The sequence below is a fragment of the Thermobia domestica genome, chromosome 3 (genome assembly GCF_964235325.1).
Source record: "Thermobia domestica chromosome 3, izTheDome1.hap1.1, whole genome shotgun sequence".
NCBI lineage: Eukaryota > Metazoa > Arthropoda > Insecta > Zygentoma > Lepismatidae > Thermobia > Thermobia domestica.
In genome coordinates this window covers 29,912,850-29,933,822 of record NC_137456.1, presented here as the reverse complement: position 1 = coordinate 29,933,822, position 20,973 = coordinate 29,912,850, and the positions used below count along the sequence as shown (strand labels likewise).

General features: G+C 35.6%; 2 protein-coding genes across 2 annotated transcripts; both read right to left on the bottom strand.

Moving 5' to 3' along the window:
• Positions 1-648: 648 nt before the first annotated feature.
• On the bottom strand, positions 649-1,869 carry LOC145681720 (uncharacterized). Its single transcript, XM_081753333.1, has one exon. It carries the CDS (start codon positions 1,867-1,869, stop codon positions 649-651), a length of 1,221 nt encoding a protein of 406 aa, XP_081609459.1.
• Positions 1,870-3,253: 1,384 nt separating this feature from the next.
• Positions 3,254-19,605, bottom strand: LOC145681719 (uncharacterized). The gene is made up of 6 exons (XM_081753332.1): positions 19,579-19,605; positions 15,875-16,126; positions 13,670-14,072; positions 8,848-9,032; positions 5,375-5,540; positions 3,254-3,747 (listed from the first exon to the last, which is right to left on the bottom strand). The coding sequence occupies exons 1-6, from the start codon at positions 19,603-19,605 to the stop codon at positions 3,272-3,274; spliced, it is 1,509 nt and encodes a 502-aa protein (XP_081609458.1). The 3' UTR covers positions 3,254-3,271.
• Between the last annotated feature and the right edge of the window lie 1,368 nt (positions 19,606-20,973).

Here is a 20,973-nt window from a genome sequence, read left to right as displayed (position 1 = left end):
TGATTCGTTTTTTTTTTTTAATATAGAACTACATATTTTGATCGAATAAATTTAAAGTTCGTTGAATTAGCATTATAGAGTTCTTTAACGATAATCCCTCCTTACTCTTCTAAAGGTTATGCTGGAGCATCTGAACGACGTGTCTCCGTGCTAATAAAAATTGTGTTATTTTCCGACGTTTCCAATCTCTGTTGATTTGAATAAATCAGTCACTGAACCGTGATACAAAAATTTCTCTAAAACCTAGTTTAAAATTAGCTCTTAAGTCTCCAGTAATTTTTGAGTGACCACTTAAAAAACACACGCATGAAGATGATGACAAGGGTTCACTGAAATGTACATTATTTGTTTACAATTGGGTACTTAATTTAATATAATTTCAATGAAGTATTCGTATATATCCTGTTATATCATTAAGTATTTATGTCCTTAGGGCGCTTAACTCATTACATGTTAACCTGCCTTAGGCACAATGATGTCTGAAAATTCGGAGCTACAATTTATTATGGAATTTGTAACAGACAGAACAAACTTAACTTTATGGAAATATAAAATTCCACTTCTTACATATAAAAAACGTGAAATAACATTATATGAAAATCCTTCAGCTGCCCAGGAATGACTGCTTAAACTTTATTCACATGAAATCTAATCTAAAGGCATTCGAAGTGTAACGTATAATATACCATCATTGTGAATAGTTAACGTATTGGGAATGAGTGTCAGAAGTTTTTCAGTTCGTAGCCAAAACGATTCACTCGTTTTGCGAACCTCAAACGCAAAAAAGTGAACATCAAAATCAATAGTTTCAAAAATGGAACAGAAAAGAAACACCTGCTCATCATTAGATACTACTATTTCTAGAATCTGCGCGAACACAGGTAGAAAAGTTGTGATATCGAGATCAACTGTCACAACAGACTTAATCATCAATTTAGCACCCTGTAACTTTACCCATCGTACAGAAAATAAGTCTGTAACTGTGCCATTCAAACTAAACTGATCTTGAATGATCTGGGTAGTTCTCTCTTTAACCGTTACTTTCTTTCCATAGGTAACGTGAGGTACGCGTGAGGTACTATTTGAAAAAAGAAAATCGTTTACCATTAGCTGATTTTTTATGGCAATAGTTTTGCATATGTTTATTCTGCTGCAAGACGTTCTAGCTGCAATTTTTGAGATTCTGTGCTTTGCCTCGAAACGCATCGTCCAAACTTGAGTGAGGGGCCCATACTTTAAAAGCATTTCTGGATAGTGAACAAGGAAATGAAATTTTGGTTTCAATGAAGTTTTCGTTAGATTGTGGTACAACTCATTCAATTCTGCTATGAAGAATTTCAATTGCGAAATAGTTTCGGTGCTAACTCTCTGATTCAGTAACCTGTCCAAGACTCTACGAAGAGCTACATATAACTGCCATATGTTATGTTCTCTAGGTATATAGTACCCAGCAATTAAACCAAAGTATCTCACGAACGTCAGCATTTCCGATGCAGAGGCTTTAAGTTTGATCGTGCTACCTTCATGTGATAATATATTTGAAGGCTTTGAACCAGAATCAGGGCCATAGTCAAATGTAGATATTGTAGCGAGCAAAATATGTATGTCAACAAGTTTGGACTCTTGTACGATTTTATGTATAATGTAAGTCATTACGTAAGTACAACATCCTTCTAAATAATCGTGAACGATGTCAACTGAAACATGTTCAAAGGGGTTGAACCCATGTAACCCAAAGAAAGCACATCTCTCTTTTATACCACTCTCTGATGGATCATTTAACAAGACAGATGTCTCATAATTATCCAAATTCCTCAACAAAGTCATGTCTTCGAAGTACATTTCCTGTGTCAATTGTCTATTAGCCATACATATTCTACAATAATGATTCGCGTTAAAATTTTCTACAAAACCTAGAATTCCATTCAAACCGAGATTGTCACCAGTTAAACATACTACATGGAACTTTATAACTCCTGTGAATACATTAGTTGTTACAGAAATACCAGTATAATGCAAATCATTCAGTTCATCAAAGACTTTCTGAAATACAACTTTATTACCAAATGTTATTCTATCAGATGAATGGAATAGCGCTAGTAAGAAAATATTATTCAAGCGTGAGACATAGTGGTTAGGCAAAAAAGGCAGGGATACATAAATTGCCCCTAATTTGTGAATCGTAGCGTGACTGCCCAGTGGGTTGCTAACTTCAAAATCATAAAAAAAAAACTACTATTGGGAGATTCAAATGACTCCCAGCATTTTGAGAAACAATATTTTGCCAGATCTTTCCTTGGATGATGTTTTCTACACTATTATCAATATTATTCAAATAATGGAGGTGTTCAAACATATCCTTTACTATATCGTTCACTGACATGAACTTTTCCAGCACAGCCCGGATTGGAATGATTTGCATGGTGCAAGGAACTGGCACTAACGTCCCACCAATATGTGAACCTCTTGAATCCATCCGTTGACCAATAGTGACTTCTACCGGAGGTATGTATGTTCCATTATTTTCAAAAAACTTCATTCGTTTATATTCAGATTTGACTACTGATAAACTGTCAGCATAGTCAGATAAAACTTTATTTACGCCATCCTCTACATTGGGTGAATTATGGTCTCTACGAATTACTTCATGCAAATTGGACTGCAACATGTTTTTTGAAATAACCAAAAATTTATCAAGTTGTTCTATCACAAACTGCACCGTGTTACGCGGTATAGTCGGATTAGCATACAGTGAAGATACAAAAGATGCTACATGGTGTTGAAGTTCACTCTCGGCACAAGTAGTAACTCGGTCCACCGACTTTTCAACTGAACTGCAAGCGGTGTCACTTTGAAACTGATTTGGGTTCGAAGAGGAACACACAGAATGAGAGGTGGAAGCCTCGGCTGAATGCATTCTATTCAAATGTTTTCTAAGAGCAGCTATCGTTGTAAAATGTCGACAGCATGTCTCTTCACCACAGTGAAATTCACTCGAAGTAGCTAATTTCGGGCATGCATTTCGAATGTGTTTTATCAGCATGGAAATTGTTGCAAATGTCAGTGAACAACCGTAGCACCTGTACATGTTGCCTTGTATGAATGAAACATGAAATATTTTCCTCTAAATGATCTATCGCAATGTATAACAAATAGATATACATATAATATGTAACATATAAAACCTTTCTAAATATTACTTAACACACTAAACGATCATAATGGAAAAGAAATAATAGGACATATGAAAAAAAAAACTTCACTCGAGGAATTAACTTAAAACCCCGATATCAGCAAGTAAGTTTTTTACGGACTGATTCGGCCGATCATGAGGCGTTACAATTTGGTAGAGTGATCTCTGCACAACTAACCATACGTGATTCGCTTCATAGCTGTAACTAGCTCCTGTTGCTTGGAAAATCTTGAACGTAATGTCCACGGCCTCTAGTAATGTTCCTACCTTGTAGTATATACTGTTTACGCAGCAAAATGCACACACTGGTGATTCTCCAACTACGATGACTTGCGGTTGAAATGTCCTTCCCAACTGCTCTAACTTTTTCTTTCTTGCTAGTATAGCTGGCTGTACTTGTGATTCTGCAAACACGTGAAGAATAAACGCTTCTTTTATTTCACTTCTTGAAGGTTTCCACAGCGGCTTCCCATGACACTTTCTAGCCGGAGGAACAGTAAGCACATATGGTAAGAGAAGAAGTGCTACTGAGTAGCTGGTGCCAGGATCATCTTCTGAAAATAATAATAATAAAAAAAATCTATAGCTTCTCCATTGTATTAACTGTTTGAAAATCACGTATAAAAGGAACAGTTGATACATTTGAAATACATCATCACACGTCAGTGTATCATTCTTAGAATGTTTCAAAAAGCGGTGGGAATATCCTAATAAATGTCACACGCTGCAAAATATGATCAAATAAGCAATATGGGTGTGTAATAGGAGTGGGGAAAAGTTCTAAGGACAAAACATTATGCTTGAGATTGTGCAGAGCGTAAAGAAAATGATGTAAACAGCAGTATTAAGGTAGCATTTTTTGAAATGGGTGCTGTCGGTCACATGTTGCGATTTTTTCCTTTTGTGTGTATGTGCGTGTGTTTATTTATCACCTGGCCTCAGTTGATTCGTACTTTCTTGGTATTTTGTTGGTGAGTGAACATGTGTGACCTCTCCGACTCACAAAGATGGCAGGTTGTTAGTGCCCACCTAGCTACCTAATCTCTTGGAATTCCCTTGGTCTCATTGTTGCTGTATATGAAATTGATTAGCAGGTGTATGCAAGTATATCTAGTGGTCCAGACATCGTTTTCTACACGAGATGACATTTTTCACGACGACATGGCGCCGTGTTACACACCTAGAAATGTGAAAGCGTAGTTCCCAACTTCACGTGCCACACTAGGGACCACAGTGGGTTAGTGGTACAGCGCTCATTTCTTGCCCATAGGGTTCCTACTCTATTCTTATTAAATAATTTTAATTTATAAACAAATTTGTAACAAAAATCGACGGATTTTACTCCTCAGACCTGATGGGGCAGTCCACGTTGTAAAAAAGTGGAGAAAGAGAGATTTAAAAAACAAACTCATATATTAAAATAAATTGAAATTTTTGAGTTTTACGTCCCACGGGTATGCCAGCTAGGCTCAAGGAGACAGTGATGATGAGGAATGAATGAAATGGTGGGATGAAAAAAGTGGGAGGAAACGGGAGAACCCCGAGGAAACCCACGCACACGATGTTTGTCCACCACAAAGTTCACTTGGCGGGAGCAGGGTTTGAACCCGGGACCTCATGCAGCAGAGGTGAACGCTGTACCACTGAGCCACCGCGGCCCCTCATATATCATATTAGTCATATATGAAAGATATATGAATTACTATAATTTAGAACTGTTAATTTTTTCACTCTCCCCTAGTAAATTATTAGCGGACGGAAATTTCCTTCCAAATTTTTTATGTGGAGGTGTTTCTGCCAATCTTCTCAGGATTTCTCACCGTGGTCCAAGCTATGAGCCCAGTTGGGCAGAGCTAATAAACTTCAGTTGTTTGGACTGAAGTAAGCAATTTCGATATCATTCTGGTGCACCTTACAACAGGGTGTCTATTGGAGTTGACTCAGTGCCACATACAACTACATACTACGATATTAATTAAAAGAATGCAAAAACACCAGTGGGTGAAAATCGAAAGAAAAAAGTGTTTGTTTTCTGGATGTTATCCCTTCTAGAATGCCTGTCGTAATTCACGTATGGTATGTTGCTGTTAGTTCCCATGCTTTCAATTAAAGACATAAGGGGTATATATATGTTCAACATTGCACATTCAAATTTGTTTCAGAATTTTTGCTCGGTCTTACCTTTAATCAAATGTATGTACGACTCAATTTCCCTCTTGAACTGATCATCTCTCGACGCCCTACTCTTCCCAACTGCTAGTTGAATAATGTTGCTATGAAGCTGGGCAATACCTGAGAAGAGGCAATTATCCTTTCCAGGATACAAGAAACCGAAATCTTGAAGCAACTAAAATAAAGGAAGGAAAGAACATTATGCAAAACATACGAATATAATATTAAGAATCAGACTTAAAAATACAAAATTAATAAAAAAAAAAGTAAACATTACATATATATGCGCAGTGAGACAGTTGCAGTATACAAACTCTACTTAAATGTCTAATGTCGTGGTCAAAATGAATGTACAGATGATTATGCAGTTACTTCCACCAGTGTGGGGAAAATGCCCTCATTTATGCTGCATGTATGTACTGATTTAGCAAGTATGATATATAGTCACGTTTACCCTAATTTGATCCCACATTCCTTGAAGAAGAAAAACCTAGGACTACAACTAAATTGTGGTGATTCAACTATTCAAAAGTAATCGAACTTGAGTACGTTTCTCCTCTAAGTGAATTGATTCAAATCACTTTTACACACTATTTTCAATATTTTTACAGTAGTAAGGGAATGTCTCTCTAATAGGAATGAAAACAAGAGCAAACTTCGCATTTGTAAAGAGATTTCCATTACGTTTTTAAAGAAGACCAGTAACAGCACAAAAAACTCACGAATATTTCGGTCACTGTTTTTACATTATTTCTTATTTACTGATACAAAGAAATTGTGTAACCTTTCCCAGGAATATACTCGTATAAGCCCGGATGTTCCTAATTTAGCAAAGACCGACTTAAACCACAATCAACATACTGTCTATACTAATATACGTACAAACGTACATTTAGGATCTTATGCATAATTATTTTGCAGGCTACTTACGGGCTACGTTCGGGACACTTGATAATTTGCGTTGAAGAGTTCTAACGCAGGGTTAAATAAGCCCGCAACCTTCCCGGAAGTAAGTAGATGACTGGGGGTGCTTCAACGCGTCATTTGCTAGCCCACAGCAGTTTCTGTTGTATAAAATGCGTATGCTTCGTGCAAACCAAATATTTCAATATATTAATAAGTTTATCGAATTTGTTATGCTTATTAAGCGATAATGAATTACATATTTTGTGGTAAGCAATTTAAAAATATATCCCGATTCTTGAAATAAGATTGCAAGATATTTTGCTTCTGCTAGTACAAATATTGAACACAATATCAAAGAATGGACTAATAAATTCTACCTGAAGTAAAATAAGCTAGTGATACTTGGTGTTGGAACATTGGTTAGATTATATTTTAGATTAGCTTGAGAATAACGGGGACCAATGGTAATTTCAGGGGTCGGCCGGGAGGAGTTTCTTCTCGAGAGCCATGAAATTCCCTCGGAACCATATATCCTATTACGCTCAATGTGGATTTCCAGTATTACTAATACATTTCATCTCCAGTATAAGAAAGTTTCACACCACCAGGAAAAAAAAAAGTTTGGAATCATCACTGATGGGAAAAATTGAATCTGCAATTATACATATTTCATCGTGAAAATGTTATTTTAATGTCTGTTACATCCTTTTCCCTGTTAGCGTTTGTCTACATTTCCCAGTTAGGACAGGTAAAGTTGAGGGGCGCTATCATCCATTTTTTTCACTCATGATCATCGAACGTCTTCTGCATTCTTAGTTTCTAATATGTCCACCAGCTGCGTACATTTATAATATGCTTGTAACTTATGTTATAAATAATAAGTGAGAAAACCACGCACGAATCTGTGCTAAGTGGCCAACAAAAGCTACGTTTGCATTCATTCCGATTCCAAGAACGGCACAATTTAAGGGATCGCGCGTGATTTTGTCCGCGGAAGTTAGGCACGTTAGCTATGGTGGTGTGTGCATAAAGAAAGACAAGTATGGAAAACAGTATGGAATATCCTTCTGTTTTGCACTGCAATTGCTCAAAATACATTCGTTACTCATATAAGTAATCTGTAATTATAGAAACAGTTTAAAAGTATGGTTCATAATTATGTAACTATAATGAAAGACTAGCTTGTAGTGACCACGTACTGCAGATTGGTGCATATTTTTCGTACTTATTCGCTTACACGTATATCCACCATCACAAATTCGCCTGTTCCCTGTGGATGCACCTCGACTATAGCCCTCCAGCTTCACCTTGGCATAAACCGTCATAGAAGCAAAAATAACATGCATTAAGCACCTTGCAAAGTTTGGTGCATGGCTTTTAGACTTGTGGCTTTCACTATATATATTATAAAATTGTATGCAACTTGATAACACTAGGCACAAGTAGATAATAAGTTTCACGCTCTTTGCATGACATTTTGCTAGCAAAAGCCGTATTTATAAACATACATTTTATGCCCTCCTAAGGTTAACCTTTACTGGAAAATTGTTTAGAGAATATATTCTCGAAAATACTATAAGCTGATTTTGTCAAGAAGGCACAATATGTATAATTTATTTCTAGTGGGATCTCTATTGTAAAGCTACAGCTTCACAGGTTTGCTAGTTATTTTTTTCTGATAGTTAACAGACTTTACCTGAAAATTAAAAAAGAGCCTTATTCCTAATATACACCATTTATTTTTCCGCTACGATTTTATATTTCAAAAACAAAGTTCCGAACATTTATTTAAGTTTTTATATATATATATATATATAATATATACGTTATCTATGCAGTTGGTGCTTGCAATGTTAATGCTTTTTTTTTTTTTTTTTAAACAAAAGTTTAGCTTCGCCCGAGGTGTGGCTAGACCAACAAGCCTTCAGTGTTAACTGTACCTGATTGATCATTTTGGAAGCTTTCTGCATTGCACAATTAAGAAGGTTGAGGTATCCCACAGTTTGTCTAGGGGACCCCTACATGGTAGACTATGCATATGACCCTTAAGTTGATTTAGGTTTACGGAGCTGATGTAAATTTTCAAAAACTGCAGCACAAACGAAAATGCAGGTTGGTAGAAACCATCTTCTTTAAAGATACGCCTTGGGTTTAACCCGGTTCTTTTAAAATATATTTCTTCATTTAGATTACATATAGGTAGGAAAAAAATGATCTACCTTAACGTTCTTATGTAACAGCGAGGTTATAAAGGGCGGAATCTACTGCTTACAGTAACATACGAACTGCTACTCAGTTTGCACCGTAGATAAATTTCGTGACCCCACCGCGAATCGGTCATGGGACCCCTTAAGTACAGGGTTGAAAGTAGATACAATTAACCGAGATAGATTGAGTTATACGCAAAAGTTACAATGAAGTTCACACGATTTGTAGCATGGCATTTATCTTTTTTTTTTTTTTTTAACCAATCAGTTCTTTTCTTTTAACGAAAACAATTGGTTTAAATCAACCAACAATGGTAAAATGCCTCTTTCTTACAAGTTAATAAGATTGTCAATTATAGCTTTACATACCAGTCTAAATCCTTCTGGTTGCTGCAATGCTGGAAATCGTGTGAGATAATCATTAATGGTACACTCACTATCTTCTATATCTTGCATTCGTTTCTTAACGGTTTCATTCCAGTGTAGTTCGACCAGTGTCCACGGCTGAACGTTGGTCTCCAACCATCGCAGTTTTTCCAGTATAACCTCGTCAACTGAAAATAAAGACAGATGTACATATAATCTGTGTACACTACAAATCAACATACAAGCAGCTAGAAAGATGTTAACGACCACTACGAATTGACGCTCAAACTTTTATGTCGATATATTACTATGTTTGGGAAAATGGAGGGGGTGATATTAAAATAAGGAGATAGGTAGAACGAAAAAGAGTAAGGATTCGAATGAAATTCAGGCGTACTTAGTTAATTAAGAGTAAACGAAAACTGCGAGTCGGTTTTTTTTTTTTTTTTTTTAATCTTTGCAACTGTTTTAAACGCCAACCCCTATTCCAAAATATCGCTAGCATAAGTTTTAGGGTATGAAGAAGCAGAAATGGACATTGTTAGTTCCCCATGCTAACAAAAACAAGCGTTTAAACATTCGCTGAATATCCAAACTACTTCATAAACTCTGAAAGAATACCGCCAACAAACATCGGGCGGATTGAAATGTCCCGATATGACCGCTGGAATTGCTGTGTCCTAGCATGGAAAACAAAGAGAAAACGCCCTCGGCGCCACCTTTAGGTTCCCTGCGCCCTAGTCGTTGTAATCTGCTAGATACGCCCATGTCGGTTACGGCCGATTATATCGGAGGAGTAGTTTGTCTGCTTAATTTTGAAATATTCTAAAAACAAAATAAAATTCGTGGTAGTTTTAAATGTCCGTAGAAGACAGAAAAATAGTAAGGAACTGACTCCAATCCAAACAATTAACAAAAATAAATAAATAGATAAATTCAAAATTGAGGCCTATTCCGGAAGAAGGGCACATAGGCCTATGCCCTTTTTCCGGAAATCATTTAAAACGAACCGCCATGTTATACTGTAGGTGCTGTGAAAATTTCATCTCGATATCATTATTTTTGGCCGCCTGGCAATATTGTTTTTGTAAGCCTTTGCACCACAGTTTTGGCGCACAGGTTACATTCAGGCTCTAGCAGCGGTTATTACTGTGCTCCTTGCTATATTATTAACCTAGAAATGTGGCAGTAATTTAAAATGGATACTGAAAGTAAACCTGTGTATAAGACGCGTGTAGTTTATAGTAACATGAATTTGAAACGTGAAGAATCAAAGAAGCATATCTAAGAAGTGATAGAGAGTCACCTGCAGTTATTTCCAAGTGATTACAGTCATTATTGTGGACATAAATCAAAACTGAAATATTTTGAAAACTCACAGCTTAACAATACGGCATTGTACACAATGTTTCAAGGATACTATAAGGATAAAACCGATGAAGCATTGACACTATCGTATGTGAAGTACTTTAAAATGTTTAAGCAGCCGTTTAGATATGGATTTTTGAAATCTAAAACTGACAAGTGTGACTTTTGTGCTGAATGTGACGAAAAACAGATTAGCTATCCTAGTGACTCATGTAAAATTCATTATCAAGTTCACAAAAGGAAAGATGATAGACGCAAAACTTTGAAGGACGAGTTTATTTCCAAATCACAGGCAACTAATAGTGAAGGTAAACTAAGTCCATCTCCTTTAGTGTTGGAGTTTGACTGGGGTCAGAACTATCGATGCCATGGTTAAAAGCCATCATTACCTTTCGACAGAATCCATCTCCTTTTGAACTGACAACGGATAAAAATTTTATTAAGGATTTTGAGACAGCTCTTGCTCCTTCCTTTCGTTCCAACCCAACACCAAAAACTCCAACGTATACCACTATGCAGTATGTACGGTAATGATGAAGTACACTCTATCAGGCGTTCTGCTGTATTCTAACACGTACATGCCAACATGTATCCCATTTTATTATCTTTCAAAAAGTACCCTTTCGTTGGAGTGAGCGAACATAAACAGAAAGATGTTCGGCCCTTAATGAAGTTTTTGTCAGCTGAAGACAGCGACCTGATTCAATGCATATTGAATGAGCACGAACAGGACTAAATCCATAACACATTTATTACCATGTGTAATAGCTTATGTGATTTATTTTAGAATAAAGTAATTAATGTGATGCATTAATAGTATGCTGTTTCTTCAACCAACCAGGATTTTCGAAAAAAAGGGCACATAACATTTTATACAAATACGTTTATAAATATGTAAAATAGTATATATTTTTCATTTAATACAGCCTATTTATTAGTCAAATAGGTCTTCCTTATTAAAAAACCTGTTATAGGTATTTGCAAGCGTATGTTATTGTTATATACTCTGATAAAATCTTTAAGGCTCTTTTTCTCCATTCACGGAAACGGTCTATGTGCCCTTCTTCGGGAATAGGCCTCAATTCCGACATTCTGAAAAAAAAACTGCCAAAATCCCAAAATGAGCTCACAAAGACATGCTCACCACAGATATGCGCCGCGTTTCTAGAACGTAAGAGGAAATATATGTAAAGGGAGAGGCGTGTTATCTTATAGTAGTGGGAAGTCAATAATAAAAGTTTGAACATCGTCTCTATTGATTTTCTCCTTGCACTTAACAGATTCCGAAAGTGCGGAAACGAAATCGCAGAAAACAACAAATATTGCATCCTCCCAAATCAACACATACACAGACACACACTCATACATACAACACGTTGTCTACTACACACCAGACACACACAACGCAAGTCACCCACTTGAAATAATTGTTGGACTTAAGGGGTAAAAGATTTCCTTGCCGTTCGGCAGTAAGAAATACTTAAGTGTAAGTTATATCTTTCATGAAACAGTTTTAGTTGAAATACTATCCGCATCAGTGAAATGCTATCATTCAGTTGTGCATGAAGAACGTAGTAGAGTAAAAAAAAAAATCCATGTACATGCAGGTATATACTGATGAGAAACTACTTTAACACTACATCTGAATAATAAGCAGTTGTTCCCATTACTAACGTTCACTAATGCTGTTGGTTTCTATCTAAAGACTATCTTTCCTTCACTGCAACTTGTAACAAAAATGAACCAAATAACTTTTCGCTCTCAACACGTACCGATTTGTTCAATTTCGTCAGCAGCAAATACAGTTATCGCAAGACGTCGAAATCTCACACGCACTCATCATTACACATGTACTTACATTAACCGTAGCCTATACTGAAATAAAATAACATGGGGCTATTTATCATTGGTGTTGGGTCACGACATTTTAATGTCTAAAAACTCTTACTCGTCGATAAATTATTTGTATTTATATTTATTTATTATCATTATAGTACGTTATAGCCACAATACAGTCAAACACAATTTAACTTTATTCATTTTTACACATGTGGATCCCCTTGCAAAAAATTTCCGCCACGAAAACTGCACTGTTATTTTACTAAAATAAATATGTAAGTGAGTAAATGTTAGCCAGGTAAATGACATGGTTAGCATTTACAACACGAAAACACACACTCACTTTTCTGCAATCTCGAAATCACTGGATTTGCTAGCACTCCTTTCTTAAATTTAGTAACGCATTTATACCTTTTCTACACTCACTTCCCTTTTACTAACACACTCCCAACACGTTAAGATTAAATCCCTACATCAAATCAACAATAGCATAATACACGAAAATGAAAAACTTCGTAGCTCGAAGTAACCAAAGACCTTTATATATATATATATATATATATATATATATATATATATAAAGCGTATAACAACTGCATATCATCAGCTATTTATCATGCTCTCCGCATAAGTTTGATGAAAATGGTTCTATTAAAGACAAAACAATAACATTGAGCGAAGGCTAACAGATGGCACCCGTGTCGGAACAGTAGACAACGATCATACATACCTTGTACCCAACAATAAATTTTGCACTTGTACACTTATATTATAGTTTCACTAAATGGATGCCACGGGCTACATATACTACATAATTATTAAAAACACTCGCGGCATAAATATTTCAATTTCTAAGTTGCACACATTAAAAGAAATGAGGTTAAAAAAAAAGCTCTAATAAATACGACATATCATTGACCTGACCTTGACCTTGTGGTGGACAAACCGTGCGCGTGGGCTTTCTCGTAGTTTTCCAGTTTTCTCCCACTTTCTTCATTCCATCATTTCATTCATTTCTCATTATCACAGCCTCCGTTAGCCTCGTTGCATAATCGTGGGACGTTAAACTAATTATTTAATTTCATTTCATTTCAAAACCAAATGAAAGAATAAAAAGAAGAACTAGTTTGTTACACAACAATTTCCAGTACAATTTCATTATTTCAAGTATTAATACAAATTTCCAGTAGATTTCTAGTGTTTCAAACACTTCTAGTATCAGTAAACACCCTGATCAGCATAAATTATTTACTTCAAATGAAACGTCAAATTTCCAGAACATATTAGCATTGAAACGTATATTTAATAATCCAAACTAGCTGAACCTACATTCTAATATGAGAATGAACTTGCTTGTCAATTCCTTACTATATCTATTCATGTCCCTTTGCACATATCTGTCAGATGCAAGTGAAGGACAGATGACTCGTAAAAGGAATGAACTGCTATAGATACTGAATTTTAGTATTTACAATTATAACATTGTCGCTAGAGCCTACTTTCCATTCTATTTCGTTTCTGATAACACGAATAATCGACATTACAACGAAAAAAGTCAAAATTAAAAAGTAAAAGAGAGTATAAAAAGCAAGAGAGTAAATAACTATATATTACTTACCTACGTCATTTTCGCATACTGTGCTCGATGTACAGGGAAGTAAAGATGGACTCGAACGATCCTTTGGGCACTTGACTTCTGTTTCTCTCAATTTTCTACGACGAGTTACGTAGGCTTCATATAATAATCCGCTCGCATTCCTCTTTTTTTGGTGTTGTGTCGCTGGCAATGAAGGAGTAAAATATAACGACGGGCTCTCCTTGGGAAAGATTATGGAAATCTGAGAAGCTAGTTCGGCAAACTCTGCACTCACAATTTTCTTCTCTGGGTGAACAGTAAGTATGTGTAAGATAATAAGTCTTGTTAAAAGTCGTCTGTCAGCCAATTCAAGGAGACCTCCCTTTTTTTCACCTACTTTCAGAATACCTCTACCATCGATTGATCCTACAAGAATACTTGACACCTATATGAAATAAAAGAAGTTACTGAATGTCAACGTAAGTAATAATAAGCATGAAAACGGCAGTTCAAGTAATATAAATTCCACTTGAAGCAACTGTTCTCCAAAAAGAAGCACTACGCATGTACGAAGAAGGTAATCGTGGTTCCGAAATGTTTAATACAAATAAATGGTCACGTCCTTCAGTTTTCGTATTTGTATTTCCATACCAACTTTCTAAATAAATAAGCTTTTAAGCATAATTAAGAAAATACTAGTGTAAGAATAGTTTATTGAAGTTTAGACCTACCGCTATTAAAGAATAATATACATTGTGTGTGTGTGTGTGTGTGTGTTCTGCTATAATGCATTTGCACAATATGAGAGAAAGATCCGAGTAAGGGATACAAAGTACATCAACTGGAAACCAACTTCCATATTGTCGAACTGCTTGACAGGAAAACTCAACGAGATGCAATTAAACTATCTTCCTACTACTAACATATCAGCTCTTTTCAAAAGAAACGTTCCATCAAATGGATCCATCTATTTGTCGATCTGTGCTTTTGGTGAAGGAACACGGGATTCTCACATAGCCTCTCAAATAATGTTCATGAAAATGTATTATAATGTTTGAGGATTGCTTGACTTGGTTAGAGAGGACGCTACTCTTAACCCTACGTGTGTCACGTAACACCGTAAAACGAGGGAGGGTTAGAAATCTCTGAACTATTTTATGGATCATGAACAAATTTTACAAAATGGTAGAGACAAAAGTTAGAACACTCTATTCAAACCGGAAGTGAAGTTAGCCATTTTCAGTTTACCATTAATCACCACAAAGCAAAAACTATAAAAGATAGCGAGCAACTGGTTTCTGCAATCAATCAAGCATTTCAAAAACATATTTCACCTTATGTAGAGTCGTTTAGACGTATGATTAGCGTCATTCTAAAGATTTGACTACTGCTGGAAACAAATGTTAGTCGAACTCTTTAGTATGGCAGTAATCACGCGTCAGAACGACTCTGCATAAGGGCCATTACCTCCATCCTCAATATTCAACTACAACTGAAAATGGTTCAAATCCAATACAACTCCCGGTTTCAATGTTAACTGATCAAATATCATACCATAAAAACTAAACTCCTTTACGTGGTGTACCACTTGCTATTTCCTATTCTCACAATATACTTTAACATTAGGGAAATGCTATTAAAATATTTCCCGAATTACAATTATAATGTTATGGTACTACAGATATAAATTTATTTTATTGTTCCAAGCTACAGAGTAAGCATTTTGTCTTATTTTACTTTTCAAAAGTCATTATTGGTTAGTCTGAATCAAATAATCTTGTTTTTGCGTTGGTTTTTCCATGTAGTATAGTGACAGTTTATACCAAGGGAGGGTACTTTGTGTCTACGACGAAACCTTTTGCATAAACTGTGGGTTATTTTTCTGGAAAATAAAATATTGAGATACAAAATAAACTTTTTATTACTTTTGACACAAAATCTGAGTTATGACATGATACTAAAGAAACATCATTATGTGTTTTTCTTAACAGTTGAGATTTTGAAACCCAACTTGGCACATATAGGGTTAATCTCGACTTTAAAAAGAGTGGTTCCCGTTAAAGAATCCATGTAGCGATGATTCAAGGAACTTTTAATATTTATACAGCAGAAGAAACTGATCAGATATGTAGTTCTATATAGAGCGCAATAAAAAAATGCATAAATATGAAAAAGGGCCAGTGAAACGTAGCGTACATTTTTGTATCTTTGAGTGCTGAACTCAGTATAATCTCAAGCTCAACTTACGTAATTTTTGTCGAAGAGGTTGTTACTAATGGATGTACAACAATCCAAAGGCCCATGGGTTTTTAGCAAAGCAGTGCGTCCTTTTTCATCTCCATTTCTTGATTCTTTCGTTTCATATGTAAGTGACACCTCATTCGACTCAGGTGAACTAATTTCGATTGATTCACGTGAAGTTGCTTCTTCTTCTGTTGCTGTCGCAAGTAGTTCAGCAATGTCTGCATCGCTATTGCTCTCGAAAATATATGAAGACTTCTTGAAAAGAAATAATAAAAGATTAATCAAAGAGGAAACTACAGACTGACTTGAGAAAATTACAGTACTGAGGCAATGTTTCTTAATTTCAAATAATCACCTGATAAGAAATACATATTTCTTTTGCTTATCATTTTATCATTGTGCTTCATAGATATGTAAGTCGAATTCATAAGTATAAAGGGTTTGCAAAAATCGTGTTCTTTAACCCGTTTCTGCATGATTTTTTTTCTTTTAGCGAAAAAAAATAATCAGTATTGGAAATCCTCATATGGGAACTTCAAAAATGAATTAAAACTTGAATTTGAGATTTTGCACTTAATTCCGAAGAGAAATAAGTAAGTGCCATATATGATACACTTACAACTCACAAAGAACAGGCCAGATGACACCAAAATCTCTTCTTCATACACGTCAATATCTCACGCAGCAAACAAAACAGTCATTTGATGCCTTTGATAAATCACAGAAAATCTAGTGAAAAAAGGGTATATGCCATATATGGCACGGCATGCGGTAAGGGGTTAATGAAGTAATGTATACAAGATACGAGTTTTGCTTGCTGTTTCTTCGTTGTTTTTCTCTCTCAGTTTTTAATTTCATTAAATTCAACCTTATTTTTACTTTTATTAGTAATTTTCTCATTTAGGCTAACAAGATGCCCAATGTAAATTGTATTCAAATTAAAAGTCCTCCGAAGAGATTTTCAGTATTTGTATTTTCTAATTATTGTTGTGGAATGTACAGTAAAGTTGTAAATCGGAAATAATGGTCCAAGATAGTTACTACACTACCCAGCACAAGTACAGTATGAAATCAAGACAATACTGGATGTTAAAATCGACAATACTACTTGAATAATTTGTTTACGTACAAATTCAGGAAGAGGGTATTATGCCTTCATGTTCTTCTTAATGAATGTAGGTTTATTCACTGTATCTCCCCCGCTTATTAAATATTGATAGTGAAACGCTCATTAACTTTTTTGAACAAATTGAATCGTCATTTGGAATAAGAAAATAAGTCTACAACTTAATTTTCTTCAGGAATTTATTTTAAAAAAATATCTGCGTAGCATCCTTCTAATGTGTTTAATAAAACTAAGGACACGAGAATGCCTAGCGAATCTTTGCATACGTTTTAAGGGGAAATAAAAAATCAATATGTCGCTGAGAAGACAACTTTACAAGTGTGTTTCTTGTTACTTCACGAAATGAAAACTTTTTAAGTTTTACGTCCCACTCTTATGCCGGTTACGCTAAAGGAGACAGTGATGATGAGAAATGAATGAAATGGTGGAATAAAGAAAGTGGGAGGCAACGGGAGAACCCTGAGAAAATCCACGAGTGCGGTGTTTGTCCACCACAAAGTATACAAGGCGCGAGCTGGGATCGAAACAGAGACCCCAAGCACCGGAGGTGAACGCTCTACCACTGAGCCCCCTTGTTACTTCATGATGTAATAAGGTGAATATTAATACATACTTTTAAATTATACTGATTAAAGCACCCAAATGTTGGATAATTAACACTACGTTTCAAGGACCTTTTGTCACCTTCTTCACTTTTTTCTTCTTTCTTAATTACGTTCCTTGTAGAACTGTATATCTGATCACTTGCTTCCACTGTAGAAATAATTTAAAAGTTTCTTGAATAATCACCGAACATCATTATTTATTAACACGAAGATACGTCGTTTGTGTTCTGAAAAAAAAAATACTCAGGAGGAAGGAGTGGTTTTCGTTAAACAATTTTTATAGCAGTGATTCAAGGGAGTTCTAAATTAATTTACTTCTGTAGTGAAATGAATAATCACATATACAATTCTGTGCTTTATAAAAATGATGAAGATGAGAAGGTCACTGAAACGTACTGTCAATTTTTATAGATATTCGTGCTTTAATCAGCATAATTTTAAGTAGACGTGTTTCTTTTTTTTTTTTTTTTTTTTTTTGTGCATAGCATTTGTACATCTTTCCCCAATACCTCAGTATTTTCTTTGTCGATTATATGATCTGCTTATGTATGGTGTTTCAAACATAGTAACAAATTACTAAACACATTGTAATTTCCACAACAATCACGAAATACAAATGCTAAAAATATCTTTGAAGAAAATATACGTTGGACAAATTGTAGTTGCACGAAAAGTACTTTTGGACTGAGTGGCCAATGGACAAAATCGTTGTTTACGGTGAAATAAAAAAAAAATACATTAAAAGTTTAATTATTTTACGTAAATTCTACCTACTAAATCTTATGTCTCTATCTTTAAGGGATCGCGAGATAGAACACCTTATTATAATAATTGAAATCCCCATGCCTGTCTCGTTTCCGCTTGTAATTGAAACATGACACAATAAAGCAACAGTGGCCCCGTGTGGCGTAGTCGCAAACGCTCTCTCCTTTAGTGTGAACGGTCGCGGGTACGATTCCCGGTGAGGCCACTAAGTCGAAAAAGTGTAAAAGGCTTTTTCAGGCCAACCATCCTGAATGGAGTTTTCCTCACTCTTACCAGGCAAATGCCGGGATAGTACCTACCATACAGGTCCTTGCTTCCCCAATCTTTTCTTCCTTCCCTTTCCCCGGATAGTGTGCTCGCCAAGGGATATCATTCCTTATACGTGACGAGCTAAATGGCCGTAGATGCCGAAAGCCCAGAAATATAATTCCTAATACTAAAACGAAGAAACAGTGCCAACTTATTTTTATATATAAAGTCTAAATAGAAAATTCCATGTCACTTAAATAAACCTGAGATAGAGTATCCTATTTTCATAATTGATATCTCCTCTCCTCTTTTGTTCCCATATCTAAATAAAAACTAAAAAAAAAAAACCTAAAACACAGGTCAAATTATTTTAAAAGAGAAGTCCAAAAACAAAATTTTAAGTCTTATTCTCACGGGAATCGGTGACATAGATAATAATAAAATTACTGAAATGAAGTGCTTAGTTTAACGTTCCATGTTTATGCACCAAAGTTAAGGGAGACCGTGGTGATGAGAAATGAAATAAATGTTGGAACAAGAAAGTGGGAGGAATTGGAAAAAGCTCGAGAAAACCCACGCACGCAGTGTTTGTCCACCACAAAACTCACTTCACGGCAGCTGGGATCGAACCAGGGACGCCACGAAATAAAGGTAAACTAACTATCACTGAGCCACCGCCGCCCTCATATTAAAATGATTGTTACCTGTATTTCAACTCCTTCGCCGTCGAATTTCGAAAATTCCTTCCTCGTAAGTTTAAGACATTATACGTGGAAAATGCATATATTCATACGCTGGATTCCCTGACTCTTTTAGATAAGTCAGAAGCCGTGCAATCAAGGAGATGTTGCAATTCAAAAAATAATTTTCATTTCCAGAAAATATTACACCAAATGATTTGTAACAATAAACGACCAACAAAGACGTAATAACAATACACATCATAATAAAATAAATCTTACAATACTGGAAGGTACCTCGTCATTCATAGAAGACAACCACTCGTTCCATTTTGCTCTGAATATCGCTCTTAATCCAACTTTTGGGATTAATTGTTGAAGATCAGAATCTGTTAGCACTTTTAATGCTTCCACATCGACATCATTTTCTATAAAAGAGCATGCAAATATGAAATGAATATTCGTTCTTCATATATATTGCAGTAATGTGATATGAACAGACTAAAAAATATGATACCGGACACTCGATGCAATTCAAGATCTTCAGCTTACAAACTAACCTACTGCTTCAAATTCTCCTGTAAGTTTACGAAATTCTAACTACTTCCGGTCCACAAAGGGAGGTTACTAACTTTAAGAATTAGTACATAATGTAATATTTTCCTTTAAGATTATAGCGAAGAAATGATAATCCTCACCCTACCGACTTCCCTCATGAGCCACCACTGCAACTGAGTATAACTCCTAGTTCACTGAATAGTGGATAAGGGAATCTTAATATTAAATCGACTGCAGATTACTACCTCTTATAGCAGTCTGGTGATATCAGGCATGTGTCTACAGCCAGGGTTGCCTTTTTCAACCGGCTTTTTTTTTTTTTTTTACGTTAGTTTAAAGCGGAGTAACCGTAACCTCTATTTTTTTCTTAATGAATAAAGATAATTTGAGGGTGCTGATTCAATTGAGCTCGGTCTCGACCTCGAGAAGTGACCGCAGCTCGGTCAAATTCGAGGTCGTATAGACCTACCAGTTCCACAAATGACTTACCAGTAGAACACGAATTATTTATAGTCTGCCCATTCAGCATTCCTCAGGCTTGATCTAAACCAAATGATGCAGCGCCTCTGAACATGGGACCGTGAGTTATGGAAATTAATATATGAGATTTTGATATTTTCAATTTAGTATAAATAGTCAAATATTCAGATTGATTTTGTAGGTGATTGTTCCCACAAAATTAAACCTACTTTACATTTGTAATATGAGGTAAAAATCGTAAACGTCTTAAAGGTTATCTGGTTTACATAGCTACAGTTAAGAGTAGATAACCGCCAGCGCCTGCATACTTTTGAAATGAAAGTCATCGAATGTGCGGAAAAAGAGCTAGTTTAACTTCGACCTCAAGTGGTACTGAGTTGTGGTCAGTTATCGAGGTCGAGACCGAACTCCACATTAACCTAAATTACTTTATTTACTTAGAAGGCATATGGAAAGAAATAATTTTGTTTGGTCTTAGCATTCTTATGCAACAGTGGGATGATGAAGAATAGAATCTACAGCTTCTGATCCACTATTCCGTTTGCATCTGAGCCACAGGGCTCTAGCTTTCTACTTCCAACAATCGGTTCAAGTTACTTAGCGACCCAAAGTTAAATTTTGCCCATTTTTATTATATGC

Bases quoted from the DNA above. Each gene is read 5' to 3' on its own strand.
- LOC145681720 (XM_081753333.1), bottom strand. From the start codon at position 1,869: ATGGCTAATAGACAATTGACACAGGAAATGTACTTCGAAGACATGACT.
- LOC145681719 (XM_081753332.1), bottom strand. From the start codon at position 19,605: ATGAATGACGAGGTACCTTCCAGTATT. The intron at 16,127-19,578 runs GTAAGATTTATT...TTTCTTTTCAAG, and splicing joins ACGAGGTACCTTCCAGTATT to AAGTCTTCATATATTTTCGA. The intron at 3,748-5,374 runs GTAAGACCGAGC...TATTATTTTCAG, and splicing joins GTACATACATTTGATTAAAG to AAGATGATCCTGGCACCAGC.